The sequence below is a fragment of the Natator depressus genome, chromosome 3 (assembly GCF_965152275.1).
Source record: "Natator depressus isolate rNatDep1 chromosome 3, rNatDep2.hap1, whole genome shotgun sequence".
Taxonomy (NCBI): Eukaryota; Metazoa; Chordata; order Testudines; family Cheloniidae; genus Natator; species Natator depressus.
Window position 1 is genome coordinate 125,135,893 of NC_134236.1, and position 16,858 is coordinate 125,152,750.

Below are 16,858 nucleotides of genomic sequence, written 5' to 3' on the forward strand. Positions count from 1 at the left end.
CCCCCCTGCTCCTTGTCCCCTGACTGCCCTGACCCCTATCCACACCCCGCCCCTGTCAGTCCCCACCCTGGGATTCCCACGCCTATCCAACCCCCCCTGCTACCTGTCTCCTGACTGCTCCCCCGAACCGCCGTCCCATCCAGCCACTCCCTGCTCCATCCCCTGACTGCCCCCCAGCTCCCCAGCCCCTTATCCAACCCCACCCCCACCATGCTGCTCAGAGCAGCAGGAGCTCCCAGCCACGCTGCCCGTGCTGCCCGGCAGGAGCGGTGGGCCAGAGCGCTGGCGGCGCAGCGTGCTGAGGCTGTGGGGGGACAACAGTGGAGGGGCCAGGGGCTAGCCTCCCCAGCCGGGAGCTCATGGACTGGGCAGAACGGTCACATGGGCTGGATGTGGCCCGCGGGCCGTAGTTTGCCCACCTCTGCTTTAAGGTGTCTAAACCTGGACACTCAAAAAAGGAAGCACCTCTGCAAAGCCTATTTCAATGCCCTTGCTACTACCTGTGATGTGGGTAGAAGGTGCAGAACTGAGAAAGGAGCACATTGCATCCTTTTGCACCACTGCGCTAGCCAAGCCATAATTTGGCCCAAAAGAGCTAATTTAGATAACAATATTTTCTATACATTTTCAATCTCCCACTGAGTTTTTCAAGTAATGTATTGTCACTGACACTTCAGGGACAGCGTTTTTCACAACAGAGAGTGGAGAAATTACCACTCAGCGCTAGGGAAAAACAAGTTCAATTATATATTAAAAGATTGAAATTCAACTATATTAGGCCTGGTGTGGATTGTAAATGAGTAAAGAGAATTATGCTTCATTTGTAGAAAATCCCCAGGAGGAACATGCCTTGAGGGTTCATCCTCTAACATGGTAGATCCATGTCCAATAGATGGACTTGACTGGACCTGATCCTGATTTACACTAAGGCCACTTTATACCACTCTAAAGAGCCCTTAAAGTGGGCGTAAATATAATTTACTTCCCCTTTTACAGCCAGAGTGCTGTAAAAGGGATCTTATGAGACTCTGGCCTGACTATGTCATTGTACAATATCTCTCTTCAATAAAATGTGTTGAGTTCCTCTTTGTAATGGTCAATATTGCATTTTTATACCTATATGGTAATGATTATAAATGTTTTTATACTTTCTAAATGAACAGTTATCTTTCTTTAAAAGAAAAAGAAGGCTGACTTTCGCAGTTAATAGCATCAACACTCATCTAGACGCATGGGTAGTTATGTGGGAAAAGTCCAGGATGTTAAAATAAATATTCAAATGTATTTGATATACTCTTTCCACACTACGCATTTGAGTACACTCCCTCCACCATGCAGTAAACTGTGTAAAATACATACTCTGAACCTGAATAAATGACTCAGGCCCATTCACCATATCTGAACAAAGTTAAGTGGTGCTCTACATACTTTGACTGGAGTACATTGTTTTACATCAGCTGTACATAACAGATATATCAATTGCACAATTATTTCAGAAGCAATCAACCGAATCCTTATAGAATCAACATATTACTGATGTCCCATTAGCTCAACAAAACAGAATTATTAATCAATTTTAATGATTTGGAAGATGAAGCAGAATTGATAAAATCCTAAACTGATCCTAACTCGATATGTTACAAGCAATAGCTGACAGAACTGAAAAACTCTTTTCTTCACACTTCATATTAGGCTTTTGGGGGATAAAACTTACATTAGCACAGTGTAAGGCTAAAGCACAAAAGACTGCAAACATTTTAAAGTTGTTCTCATCGGTTTTAGAGAAGGCACTTCCACTTATTTTGTTCACCATCTGCACAACGCCTATTACACTCCCTCGACTCACAATGGGCATGCACAGAATGTTCCTGGTTGTGTAGCCTGTGTAGAGGTCAACTTCTCTGGAGAGTTGGGGAAGAGAAAGAGAAGGACAACAGTTAACGGTCATGCCTTCTTCCCTAGAAATGTCATTTAAATATACACAGGGTTCACTAATCTAACACTTAAATGCATGCATCAATTATTATAATACCCATTTAAACGTTAAAGAAATAAAACTTCAGCCAATTAAGTCAGCTCATTCATAAAAATACTGAAAATGTTTTAAAAACTCTATTTTTATGACTTAGCTGGTTGTCAGGTGACTGAAACACACCTATTTTCTAAACCAATCAGACTGAATTAAGGTTATTAATGTACAGCAATAGTCCATCCAGCTGTGCAAACTTCTATATAGAACAAAATAACTAATGCTTCCTCAATTATTTGGTAAAACAGAATCAAAATCATTTTAGTAGACTACAGTCACAAGATCAGGGTGCATGCTATGAACATAAATATTTCAAGTTTGTCTCTTCATCAGGACCCCTTAATTCCATGAAAACGTACTAATCAATTGATAATGTCTTTAAAATTTGAGTGGAACATTAAGTAAAAAGCAAGCTTTTTTTTTTTTTCCTGTCTTAGTTGTAACTAAAGAATGTCTTACCTGTTAAAGCGTGGATCTGCATAGGCATCAGGAATGTTAAGGACTTCACCTGTTCTTGCTACCTGACCCGCTATTCCTTTCTCAATAGAAAATCTGCACATATTAAAGAAACATGTTGATCAGCATACGAACAGTTTGAATAAACATTTTTTCATTGTAGACTACCCTGAACATACAAATGTACATTCAATCCAAACCAGCTTAATTTTGTTGTTTGTAAGCATAAAATTCTTGAAAGACAAGAAGGAATTGTAATGAATAATACAGATATCTACTGAAAATATTTATATGGATATAGAGCAGGGGTGTGCAAACTTTTTGGCCTGAGGGCCACATCTGGGAATAGAAATTGTATGGTGGGCCATGAATACTCACAAAATTGGGGTTGAGGTGCAGGAGGGGGTGAGGGCTCTGGGGTGGGGCCAGAAATAAGGCATTCAGGGTGCAGGAAGGGGCTCCAGGCTGGGGTGGAGTGCAGGGGGAGAGGGGGAGGTGAGGGTTCTGACTGGGGATGCAGGCTCTGGAGTGGGGATGGGGATGATGGGTTTGGGGTGCAGGAGGTTGCTCTGGGCTAGGATCAAGGGGTGTGGAGGGCGGGAGGGGGATCAGGGCTGGGGTAGGGGCACGAGGGGAGGCTCAGGGATGCAGGCTCAGGGATGCAGGCTCTGGGCAGCGCTTACCTCAAGCGTCTCCCGGAAGCAGCGGCATGTCCCTTCTCTGGCTCCTACATGGAGGCACAGCCAGGCAGCTCTGCTCACTGCCCCATCCACAGGCACTGTCCCTGCAGCTCCCATTGGCCATGGTTCCTGGCCAATGGGAGCTGAGGGGCGGCACCTGTGACGGGGGCAGTGTGCAGAGCGGAGCCCCTGGCTGCCCCTAAGTGTAGGAGCCGGAGGGGGGCCATGCCGCTGCTTCTGGGAGCCACATGGAGTGGCCCCAGACCTTGCTCCCTGGCTGGAGCAGGGCAAGCCTCAGACCCTGTTTCCCAACGGGAACTCGAGGGCTGGATTAAAATGGATGGGAGGCCGGATCCGGCCCACAGGCCGTAGTTTGCTCACCCCTGATATAGAGCTAAAAAAGGTCCCATACTATAATCATTTTGGTTCAGTATGGATTGCTGCCCATAATAAGATTAGAGGTTATTTTTAATTCATGTTCATTACATTCAATTACATTTGCGCAGTCTGATGACTTGTGTTTAAGTCATCAGTTTATTTTACAATTTATCAACTGAATCTCTTATATTCATGCTATTTTATGAATGCATCTCATGTAATATGCTTCTTTGGTGCAAAAAAAAAAAGTTTGGAATAAGTCAAGGGAAAATGTCAAGTATGCAATTCATGTGCACTTGGGTCACATAGACCTTAAAATGGATGGATAAATTTCATTTTACAGCAATCTAAAATGCACTAGTACTGACAGAATCTTGTAGACCTTCCACAATGAAATCAAATACATGAAGCATACTATAGTTGAATCATACAAATCCTGCAGTCAATATTATTACAAGAAAATAATTTGGATCATTCTTCAACATAAAACACTTCTGGCTTTTATAATTCAAAGGAGGCATGGGTGAAATAAGCAGAGATGCTCAAAGGTGGGCCACACGCAGATGTTAGTCTAAGTGGGTAAATCCTGGCTCCACTGAAATCAATTGCAAAACTCCCATTGACTTCATTAGGGCCAGGATTTTACGCAGTACAGCAGGAACGCAGAGTTACGAACTGAACAGTCAACCACACACCTCATTTGAAAGCAAATATAGTACAGTACTGTGTTAAATGTAAACTACTAAAAAAATAAAGTGAAAGTTTATAAAAAGATTTGACCAAGTAAGGAAACTGTGCTTGTTTCATTTTTCTTCTGTATAGCAAAGTTTCAAAACTGTATTAAGTCAACGTTCAGTTGTAAAGTTTTGAAAGAATCACCGTAACATTTTGTTCAGTTATGAACATTTCAGAGTTACAAACAACCTCCATTCCCCAGGTGTTCATAACTCTTACGTTCTACTGTATGTCTAGAAGAAGTTTAAGTTGGTGTATTCTATACTTTCTTCTGCCTATCCCCACAACATGTACACCAATTACAGCATTATACCAATTCAGACTACTTCAGACAGACTCTTACCCTCTTGCAAATGTATATGTTACAGTCCTTTCCCCTTATACATCACACCTGAATCTGCCTCATAGATTCCCTTACATTCAAAGTCAAAATTTGTGTAATTCTCACACTGAGGGGACAGACGAGAGGACTGTAAACAAGAAAATCCATTATCAGGAGAGTATAAGAAAGTGTAAGTAGGCCACCTCCTTCTTTAATTTACACCATCTTCTTGCTCCTTAGTATGTAAACTGCACCAGTGTAGACTCTCTTATGCTCACGTACACAATGTAGTAAGAAAGAATAAACATCAGCCTATGTGAGTCCCATTGAGAGTACGGGAATCTGACTTACATTCTTGTATGAACCATATCTGATACTATAACTTTAAAGATACAAAGAAACAATTGAATAAACCATTCTAGAATGTCACTGCTGAGTGAAGAGCGGTGTTTGTATTTTATGTTTGAAAGATTTTGAAGTAATGCATGGGATTTAGTCACACATTTTTCACTAACATGTGGACCCAAATCCCCTACCCTGCTTTGAAAAATCTCAACCTATATCCATTAGGGATTTTCCTGAACGAAAGGCACTATATAAATGATCATTCGCTCCTAAAACTGAAATATTTAAAAGTTACCTTGTTATTCTGGCTGTTTTTTCCACTAAGGAGGTGTGTATGTGTAAAATGTACACATTAATGAGGCAATTTGTACCATGTAGATGATGCACAAGTTTTAAAAATACTCACAGAATCTTGTGTAACCTTCCACGCCTGTGCAAAGCTTAAAATTGACCAATTCCAGTGCACTTTAAAATCACAATTATTTAAATCAGAACAAAGTCCAGACTCATCATATCAGGTGAGGCAAGGAGACACTAAACTAAGAGTAAATGGATTGCCCACCTTAAAAGGATTGATTAGATCTGACCAGTTACCGGCAATGCCTGATTCGCCAACCAGAATTATCCACAATAATTTCCCTACTTTGGGTGTGTGTGAGAGAACATGTCACATTTAGATTGATCTTCGGAAAGCCAATAAAAGTCTTGTACTTTCAGAACTGTAGATAAGGGGGTTTAATTTAACACCTGCTCCTTTACCTACCTTGGAGCACCTGTGTTTTTTTCCAACATGATTTCCAAAAGGACCGCCTCCGGAAGACGGCATTTCCAGGAGTGACGTTATAGCTTCAGAGACGTTGTTTCGATGGCACTGCAATGTCATTCCCAGAAGTACTACCTTCTGGAGGCGGGTCCTGGTGGGAATGATATCACAGTATGACAAGTATTGTCAGGGTAGGCACCTGCAAGTAGGCACAGACACTGGGTAACAAAATACCTGCCATCGCTAGTTAGAATTAAATTGCATTCTTCTGCTGTTCCTACCTTATTTCTTTGGTCTTCTTGAAGACAGGTTTCCCCTCCTTCTCCTCTCCAATATCAAAAAGGTCTGAATACAGCTCCTTGTTCTTGTGATCAACCTGGAAGAGTGCACAGCGGTCTGCATTCACCAGGTTTTTTGCATATATCTATAGACAAAGAACAAAACTAAGATTAACCATCATGAGATTCAGCTGAACTTTAGTCACTAATCTGTTCATGAAGGTAGACCCTTCGAATATGAAAGTACTGCCAGCTTTTCTAATAGAGAAAGCATTTTCCAGAAGTTTCCTCAACTAAAACAATTTAGGCCATAACTTCACACAAAAATATTTTGTTTTATATAATAATTTCTTTAAATGAAGCTGTCATTTACAGTTTTAACATTTAAATTTAAAAAGTCAGGGGTTTTTTTTAGATGCTTCAATGGGTGATGTACAAGGAGAAAAATGGGTCTCCCATTGAAGAGGGGTATTTTGTGGGTAGAAAGTTCTTGCTTTTGGACTGACAACCTTTCCCCTACTTTTTAAAATGATTAACTTTCCATTACTTTAATAGATTTGAAGACACAACAATATCAAAGAACATTTTATGGGCATTATGATTTCTAAAACTCTGAATAAATAGTGTTCCTAATGGAAACGCAGACTGACCAGTCACTATATCATTACAGCTAGATGCACCTATCAAAATGTGCTTTGAGGCCAAAGAGAGAAGCATCACTGCATCCTACTTTAAAATTAGAGCTTGATGAGATTTTTCTGACATTTCTTTTCCCATTTTTTTAAATAAAATAAGCAAGAAAAGTCCTTGCTTTCTTACATCTTTTAGTTTATTTATCATTTATCATTAATAGTATTTATTGAATTGTGGTAGCATTTAGATGCCTCAGCCAGGTTGGGACCCCTCTGTATTAGGCATTGCACAGACATATAATAAATGACAGTCCTTGGCCCCAAAGACATAGAGACTTCAAACCCCTTGGGGTTCAGAGTGTTTTCTCAAGATTAAAATACTCCACATTTTAAATGATAAGCCAGATAAATATTTATTGTTTGAAAATTATAATACGCTTAACTCCTAAAGTGCTTACCTGGGTTACTTCTGTACTATACAAGAGCAAGAAAATTCTGGGATTAAGAGCTAGCCCCTGAGTACACGAAACGTAATCCCTCTTGCGTATATGATATTGCAGCTCATAAGGGCACAGTTTAGCTCAAAATACACCAAACTTTCCATCTGCAGAAGCCTTGAAAAATAACTTTATGCATAAAGTCCAAAAGTACTTTTGGTTGACTCAAGTACACAATGCATATCCTTTCCTAAGAGTTCTGAAATATCCAGGCCCAACAGTGTGACCTAAGGACACAGCAAAAATCTCATCTCTGAATTCCTCCTCTCACTTCAAATGAGAACAGGTTAACACTTCCCACACACTACTCTGTGGGGTCACTTTTCAGAAAATTAGTTTGCAGCAACTAAAAAAAGAAGAGAGAGAGAGCAATGTACAGAGACTATCCAAATGTATGAGTCCCGCTGAAGTAAAAGAATATTTTATATAATATTTTTCAAATGTATTGTGTAACATAGTAGTCATTTTATTATCAAGTTACAGGATTTAATGCTACTGTATATATTACATAAATTATATTCTGACATCTGAAAATATAGATCACAAAAGCATGTGTATAGCGGGTGTGCTCTCTCCTTATACTACTAATATAGGGGTTTGCATACACACAGTTTCAAGCTTCTCCAGGACACACATAGACATGTGAAATCCATCAGTAACAATCCCAACCAGATTTTTAAAAGGATGCAAAAGGTAAAATCAAAACTGGACTTTAGAGCATTCAATTTTGGGAATGTCCCCTAATCATGATGATTTCAGATGGACAAAACACAAACACAAACACACACACACCTGATTCTTTTTTTTCTCATTTGCTTTGCCATTGTGAATAACACCCCGAGATATGTTCATTTACAGCAGACAAAAGGGCCAGACCTTAATCTCAGATTTTAAGAACTCTACATTTGTGTGCATGAATTTTGTTAAAATATCCTTTGTGCGTGTGTGTTAAACATACACTCAAGAATGCTAGGATTCTGAAGTTAGCATACATTTCTAAAGAAGCAAAAGTGCCATTTTTGTCATGGATAGTAGTGAGATATAAAAATATTGTGCCAGATTCTCATCTGTACCAATGTGCGCTGGACTCAGCCTGAGTTGCAAAGAATCTGTGTGTGGCTCCCTGATTCTGGGGCGAATGCTATGCCAACTACCTGTGGCACACAAGGTACCGACTGCCAGCCAGGGACTGCTGGACCACAGCAGTCCTGTCGTACTTTCTATATCCTATCCGTTATGCTGCGACCTGTGTAGAACCCAGCTATACCAGCTGAAGGCTCCCCTCATGCTGGAAAAATCCCCATCTGGAGAGATCCAGAAGTGTTCTGGCTCCTTGGTGCCACCAGGCTGGTGCAAGAGGGGCAGATGGCAGGCTGAGTGTCAGGCCCAAGGTATCTTTTCTCCATGTGGGAGTTCATTAAAAAGTCTAGCCATTCCCATTATTCCTTTATTCAGTGAAACCAGAGGAACTAATTTAAACCACTTTGGCAATCCCTGGGATTACAGTAAGGGAGGTTTCCCTTACTGAAACCATGTCAGGTGCTTCGTAAAGCAGCAGTACTTTAAAACAGATCACAAGGCATTGTATTTTAATACATTCAACTCCTGAAGGATGATGTCATTTATCTTATGTCACAACCTATTTTTGTCAGACTTGCCTGCTTAAAATACTACTGTTTGTGGAGCAGATGCCTAACAGCTTTGGCAAAGCCTTTCTTCATGGGTCATTGGCTCATATCCAACCCACCTAGACAGTGACTGGCAGGTGATATAATCACAAAAGGTAGCCTTGTAAATAGAGTAATAAGGAGGCCAAGGACTGAAGGGGACCAACCTATCATCTCTCCCCTCAGGGCAGAGCCTTCAGAATAGTACTGAAACACATTAGTGAGACAGTGTGTGGGGAAACTTACACTCCTGTTCCCTACGCTGCACCACTTCTGTGGATGAAGAAAGACCTTTATTTTTAGGTGCTCCCAATCAGGCACCTTTTACTGCACTAAATTCACTAAGGAGTTTGAATAAGAAAGAAACAAAGCTATAAAGACAAACTTAAAGCAGAGAAATGCTACTATTATTAGTGCAAGAACCATTAAAAGCTTGCACTGTAATCTCCAAGAGGTGGACTGGGGAGAGGAGATTGATTCTTGCTGTTCTCTCACTCTAGGAGATAGGGTGAGTCACAGAAATGATCCAACTGGTCTCCAGTAGAATTGCAGTGGATGCACGAACTAGCAGATCCATCCTTCTCTTTCTGCTAGACCCAGAGGAAGCCAATTGGCACAAACTTCAAAGGAAGTTGAATGTGAAGCATCAATGCAGGTTGTACAGCAGAATGCTGAGAGAGCAGGTGTTTGGAAGGAAGATGAAAGAATAAGCATATTGCATTGCCATGCGTGTGTTCTACTTGGTGACTGTTCACAGAGAAGAATATCATTATCTGTCATTAAGTTCTGTGTATTATGTTACCACAGTGCTTTTAAATGTTAAACAATGTTGTGAAGCAATTTCTGTAAATAAGAATAGACAAAGCTGCTGAAACTGAGGAATGTTTCTTGTGCATTGAAGAGAGCAATTCTTGTCTGTGTAGTAACTAGATTCAGCTAAGACTGCAAAATCTCTCTCCTGAATATTGATTTGAATTTATGAACAAATTTGCTTTGACATGGTTTGCACTGTTGGTGTGCTTACTTTCTGTGAAGATTCTAGCTAAAAAGTTCACTGACAAGGTTAGGGCAAACACTGGAGAGTATTGTTGGACAGCGATTTTTAAATTGGTAAAAATGCAAGCACTCATCAGAAAACTGACTCTTATTTACACTCATTCAATCAGGGAAGAGAACCATATTATTCAACATGTTTGTCCAAAACTAAACACATTCAAACATTCAGCAAACAATCTACAGGCAAACTGATTTGCAGATAATGTTCAATGAATAATTCTGAATAATGAATAAATTCAAGAAAATTGTGATCGGTTTATGAACTCAAAAAAGTGAAATCCATTGACTAAATAATCTGTTAGTTATTACTACGCAACCAGCTTTAATTGCTGCCATAATGTTCTGTGACTGACTGTGCCACTCTGTAATTGCGGAATCTAAATCGGTTTATGTCCTAATTGGTAGGAAACAACTCTCTTTTGTACCTATCACATGTCATTGGATAAACTATCTGTGGGTAATGCTGGCCATTTTCACATGGCTTCACACAGACAATGCTCTTCAATCAGAAGGGCTATTTTTGTGGGGTTTTTTGAGGAGTGTATTGCAATGTGCAGTGATCTGAAAGTAGAAAGAACCAGTCAGAGGAACAAGTTGAAATGCTAAGAAAAAGTGGTACCTTTCCATATACAAATATTCCATTTATCTAGCAAATCTGAGATCAACATTTAGTTCACAGAGACCCAATAACTCAGTACTTATGAAACTGTGAAATGAAGTTTTTGCAATAAATAAAACCAAGAGGACCCTTATCACTATTTCCTTATAGACCATCCTCAGAATTACCGACCATATGAACTCATTATAAACAGCTTCTATGGTTCAACAATGCCACACTTTACTTCAATGAAAAAGAGACTGGAAGACTAACAGATGTGATGTATGAATTTAAAGATGAAAAAAGATAGCTTACCATTATATGTTCAAGTAGAGAATCTATTGCGACTATATTATCAAAATAGGTTCTGTAAAGAAGAAGAGATATAAAATTAGTAAGTAATGTTATTTAGATTGCTGTAGCACAAGGATTTGGGCAGGTTCCAAGTTGTAGTCCCTTTTAGATAAGCATGCAACTCTGTTAAAAATAAATAAACAAAATAAATAAATGAATAAATAGAGAGCCTACCATATGCTGCTTCAGGCCCCTATTTAGCAAAACTGTTCAGCATATGTTTCAGTGCTTTGCTGCCCTTCAGGGCAAGTGTTCCTTACACTCACTCTCTCTCTCATTAAATGCTTTAACATATGCATTATTTAATTCCTTTCAAATATACTTCATTAGGTTTATGTATTAGGTTACTTGTCAAAATTAATGTCATACCAAACCACTTTTCCTAATGGAGGCAACCACCTAGAAAACATTTAAATGAACGTTCTTTATTAACCCAGGTAAAGTCTGCTTGGGTGGGTGGAGGCACAACAGTGCAAGACACCGCACCAATGGGGGCATTAGGGAATGCCAGTGCAGAAAAGGGTGGTGCTGGTGAGGGTGGGGCTTGGGTGACAGGAAATGCACTTTGAGTCCTGGCAGAAATTAAATTCTGAGGAAAGCAGCAGTGTAAACACCACCTGACCTCCCCATTTATGGCAAAGTTCCCCGTCAAGCACAGAAGCCCCCAACACTAGAGAAGCTGACCCACACCGCTGTATTCTCATAGTAAGTCAAAGGGCCAGACATTTTTTTTAAACCGTAAGTATAACAAGGCATCTGGGAAAATAAGAGAGTCTTGGATGCTCTCTGTTATCATCACAAAGACAATGGAAAGACTTCATCCACACAGCCCTTGAATTTACTATGTTTTTCTAGACAAGGCCTCAACCCATTGTGCTGCGTATGGAGTTTCTTCCGATTAAGGAGATGTTACTTATCTGCACAGTAACTGGAGTTTTTTGAGATGTGTGGTCCCTAGCTGTATTCCACTTGAGTTGTGCATGTGCTACATGTACTTGATATCAGAAAATTTTTGCTAGCTGTATTCATTGGTCCATGCCTGTGTCCTTCTCCTCCTCATACTCCACATCAAGAGCATATGGGGCAGTGAGGACTGCCTGCCTCTCCAGTAACCTTTCTACTGCCAATAGGCCTGGGATCAGGCTCTGCAGCAGAGGGGAAAGACGGCAGGTAGTGGAATACAGACCACAGATCTCAAAGAACTCCAATTAATGTACAGGTAAGTAATCTTTTCTTCTTCGTCAAGTGGTTGTCCCTATGTGTATTCTACCTGAGGTGACTTATAAGCAGTATTCATTGAGGAGGATAGTGCAAGGAATGCTGCTTTACCACATATTGAAGGACTGCTAAACCAAGAGGCTTCTGCTATAGAAGCCTGTACCAGGGCAAAATGTCTAACAAAGGTACAGATGGAGCCCCACATTGCCACTTGGCGGATATCTAGAAGGATGTCTCAAAGTGAGGCTACTGAGGTAACCTGGGTTCTAGTTGAATGGCTCTCACCACCTGAGGGGGAGTAGTCACTGATAGTTTGTAATGTATCAAGATTCAGACCAAAATCTCTATAAAGAGACAGCTTCTCTTCTCATGTATTTGGCAAAGGACACAAACAGTTTGGGAAATTTTCTAAGGGGCTTTGTCTCTGTAGGTAAAAAAGACCAGGGCTTGGCGAACATCCAGAGAGTGGAGTATTCTGTCCTTTCTAATGACATGGACATTCGGATAGAAGACAGGTGGGTGTATGACTTGGTTCAGATGGAATTCCAAGATTACTTTGGGAGACTAGATCCTAAATTCAGGAAATCTTTATCCTCATGGAAGACCATATATGGATGGTCAGCCATAAGAGCATCCAGCTTACTGACTCTTCTGCCCAAGCTGATTGCCATGAGAAAGGCCACCTTCATCGAAAGATGTGTGAATGAGGATGAAACTAATGGTTCAAATGGGGTCTTCATCAGTGCTGATAAGACAAGATTGGAGGTCCCATGTCGGTGTGGGTCTCAGCACTGGAGGAAAGGTTCTGATGAGCCCTTTTAAATCCTTCCTGTTGTAGGATGGGTCAAGACTGGAGGGCTTCCCACTAGAGGCTGAAAACTGCTAAATAGCCACCACATGAACATGGAAGGAGCTGAGAGATAGTCCTCATGTCTTTTGAGAGAGGAGCCAGTCTAAAATAGTAGGGATCTCAAAAGTTTCTGAAGGTATTCACCAATGTTGGCCTCAGGTAGAGAATTATTTTCCATTTTGTGGCATAGTGTTTTCTTGTGGAATCTTTCCTACTATTGTTAAGGATTGTACTGCCACTGAATGTGCCTTTTCTATGTCTGTCATCCAGCCAAATAACATGTTGTTAGATGGAGGACTACTCGATTGGAGTATTTGATTCTGCCTTCATTTTAACTCAGTAGGTCTGGGAAGAGGTGAATATGGACACATGGGCCTGAGGCCATCTGGAGAATGTTCATAAACCAGAACTGTCTAGGCCACCAGGGAGTAATCAGGATAATCAGCTCTCTCTCTTGTTTGATCTTCCTCAGAACTTCAGGTTCTCCTGAGATGCAAAGAGCTCCCACAATGGTAATGTCCATTGCTGAAAGACACTCTGTACCACTGAGTCGTGCAGTTATCACTCGTGGTCCTTGGAGAAATGTCTGCTGAGGTTGTCTCGCGTGACCAAAAGGTGTACTGCTAAGAGGGTGAGCTGATGGAGAATACACTATTTCCACTATTCACTGCTTCTATGCAAAGAGGGGTGGACCTTGTTTCCCCTTGTTACTTGATATAGTAACTATTTGAGAGACAAGATGGATGAGGTAATATCTTTTATTGGACCAACATCCATTGGTGAAAGAGACAACCTTTTGAACTTAGACAGAGCTCTTCTTCATGTCTGGGAAAGGTACTCAGACTGTCAGAGTTAAAGACAAGGTGGAACAGTCTGTTAAGCAAGGGGAGTTAACACATATTGCAAGGGACGTCATCCACTTTCTCTCTCAAATGCCCTGGGACTAACACAGCTACAATAACACTGCAAATATAAACTACTCTTATGTTGTCTGACATGACCTGGATGTGCAAGGTCTAAATAAAGAGTAGGATTTGTTCGTAGGCATCATGTACAGCAAGCAACTTCAGAAGGTTTATATACAACTGGGATTCTTGGTTTGTCCAGGTACCCTGCATTACATGTTCATATAGGTGAGCTCCCCACTCTAGGAGGAAGGCATCTGTGATCAGTATTTTTGTCGATGGGGGATAGACTTCAATTCCAAGCAATTATATGCAAGAGTTACATTCAATTCTTTGAGGGAACGTAATGATTCATCTGTCTTTCCTCTCAATAGATCATTTCCCTCAAAAGGCAGATCTTCCATGGTGGATTGGACTTCTTTGGGAAATATGGAGGACTGGAGCCACAAATATCATCTCAGGACTATGGAAGTTGCCATCAAGTGGGAGATTGTATCTCTTGCATTCACTGAGGCCAGGAGAGCCAATCTACCCAGCAAGTTACCTTTGTTGATAATTGCTTGAAATTGAAGTCTATCTTCTTGAGGGAGTTTGCTGGTGAATTCTGATAACTTATTATAATTAATAAAATCATATTTTCACATTAAAGCTTGGTGGTTCACTATGAAGAACTGTAAACTCACCAAAGTGAAGTTCTTTCTCCTGGAGGGGTCTAGATGTTTGGACTCCTTATCAAAGGGTGCAGATCTGGAGCAATGTTGCCTGTTCATTTTGAGGAAGCTTGTCTTGATTCCTGGTGTGATCTTATGGATTTGGGATGTTGCACATAGGATCCCAGAGACCCCAATAAAGCCAGTGTGAGGGGGCTGTAAGGAAAAAGGGGTGGTCCCCGTGACTGTATCTAACCCCTGGCCCAAGACAATGGACTAGGCTTCTTTCTTTTGGTCACGCCAGAGTTGTTGGTCTTGACATGGTCTACAGTACTGACTCTTTCGTAGGCCGTGTTGGTATCATTGGGGTAGGAGGCATCTGCTGCCTTCTTTCCCTCTCTGGTACTGAGGATGCTCCCACTGTCATTGATCAGGTCTGGTTTTGGGGCACTCTTGCCCTTTGGTGCCACAAAACTGGTACCATGCTCCTTGTGAGCACCTGACAATTCTATAGCGAGGTGCAGAGTCTGACCTGGCTTATAGGATATCAGAAAGGAAGTCCACTTGGATTAGGACTTGGAGGGGGGTTTCTCACTTTTTTTGTGAGACTGTTTGGTTTTTTCCTCCTACTTGGAGGAGTCGTTTGCCCTACTCCAGAACTAGAGACCAACGTGCTCAGAAGGGCACTTCTTGATGCCTCTGCCCAATGTACACAGGGATCTTATGGGCCAGGATCAGACCGGGGCCTCATAGCGCAATCCACTAAGGATTCTCCGAAGCCTATACTCAGAGGCTTGACAGGTTCTACTTGAAAAGGACCAGCAGATACTGCACTTAGAGTAGAGAGGAACTGTAGAGGTGGTCAGTCTGCACTGCTGCTCCTTATACCCTTATTTGAGAGCATGAGGAGGAGAAGGGCATAGGTGTGGACCAACAGCCACTGCTAGCAAAACTCTTCCAGTCTCAGGCATATGGAGTACATATACACCTTAAGTGGAATGCACAGAGGTACCATTACTTGAAGAAGAAGAAACAGTTTGATATAACAGTGTCCAGCAGTGCAGTGTGGATTGCAATCATCATCAGTGGCAGCAGCAGCTTCATATGGCTATGATGTAGTTGTGGGGGCACACAGAATGGACTTCCATCTTGAATGGTCCTTTGCAACTGTCATAAATATAAAGGGAAGGGTAAACCCCTTTGAAATCCCTCCTGGCCAGGGGAAAGCTCCTCTCACCTGTAAAGGGTTAAGAAGCTAAAGGTAACCTCGCTGGCACCTGACCAAAATGACCAATGAGGAGACAATATACTTTCAAAAGCTAGGAGGAGGGAGAGAAACAAAGGGTCTGTGTGTCTGTCTATATTCTGTCTTTGCCAGGGATAGACCAGGAATGGAGTCTTAGAACTTTTAGTAAGTAATCTAGCTAGGTACGTGTTAGATTATGATTTCTTTAAATGGCTGAGAAAAGAACTGTGCTGAATAGAATAACTATTTCTGTCTGTGTATCTTTTTTGTAACTTAAGGTTTTTGCCTAGAGGGGTTCTCTATGTTTTGAATCTAATTACCCTGTAAGGTATCTACCATCCTGATTTTACAGGGGGGATTTCTTTATTTCTATTTACTTCTATTTTTATTAAAAGTCTTCTTGTAAGAAAACTGAATGCTTTTTCTTTGTTCTCAGATCCAAGGGTTTGGGTCTGTGGTCACCTATGCAAATTGGTGAGGCTTTTTAATCGAACATTTCCCAGGAAAGGGGGGGTGCAAGTGTTGGGAGGATTGTTCATTGTTCTTAAGATCCAAGGGTCTGGGTCTGTAGTCACCTAGGCAAATTGGTGAGGCTTTTTACCAAACCTTGTCCAGGAAGTGGGGTGCAAGGTTTTGGGAAGTATTTTGGGGGGAAAGACGTGTCCAAACAGCTCTTCCCCAGTAACCAGTATTAGTTTGGTGGTGGTAGCGGCCAATCCAAGGACAAAGGGTGGAATATTTTGTACCTTGGGGAAGTTTTGACCTCAGCTGGTAAAGATAAGCTTAGGAGGTTTTTCATGCAGGTCCCCACATCTGTACCCTACATCTGTTCAGAGTGGGGGAGGAACCTTGACAGCAACTCTTCTTCCTTTAGGAAGATTCAGTATGGGAGGATTCAGGCTTATTAAATCCTTCAAAATTGCATCTTTCAATCTCATTCATGGTCAGCCTCCTGCTCTCCTTCCTTCGACCTCAGCTCCATGTAAAAAACATACTTTCTTTTGCGCAGTGGACATAACCCCACCACTGCAGTCAATCTTGTTCTCAACTGGTGCAAGAATGCAACTTGCTGCGATCATCTAAGTATCTCCTCCATTGTGACAAAATCAAACCAATAGATGTTAAGAATATAATTTTTGACGCTGAAACTGTTTCGACTACTTCCTCTCCTCAGCTCTTTTTAATGGCCATGTTTCATC

General features: G+C 41.3%; 1 protein-coding gene across 2 annotated transcripts in view; it reads right to left on the minus strand.

The window, feature by feature from the left end:
- Positions 1-16,858, minus strand: part of PDE10A (phosphodiesterase 10A) — a 565,357-nt gene that overhangs the window by 43,161 nt on the left and 505,338 nt on the right. For both annotated transcript variants that reach the window (XM_074948747.1, XM_074948749.1), the window contains 4 exons: positions 10,752-10,803; positions 5,990-6,132; positions 2,489-2,581; positions 1,715-1,901 (listed from right to left, as the gene is read on the minus strand). In XM_074948747.1, the coding sequence (XP_074804848.1) occupies positions 1,715-1,901; positions 2,489-2,581; positions 5,990-6,132; positions 10,752-10,803 (475 nt within the window). The remainder of the gene's footprint in view (positions 1-1,714; positions 1,902-2,488; positions 2,582-5,989; positions 6,133-10,751; positions 10,804-16,858) is intronic.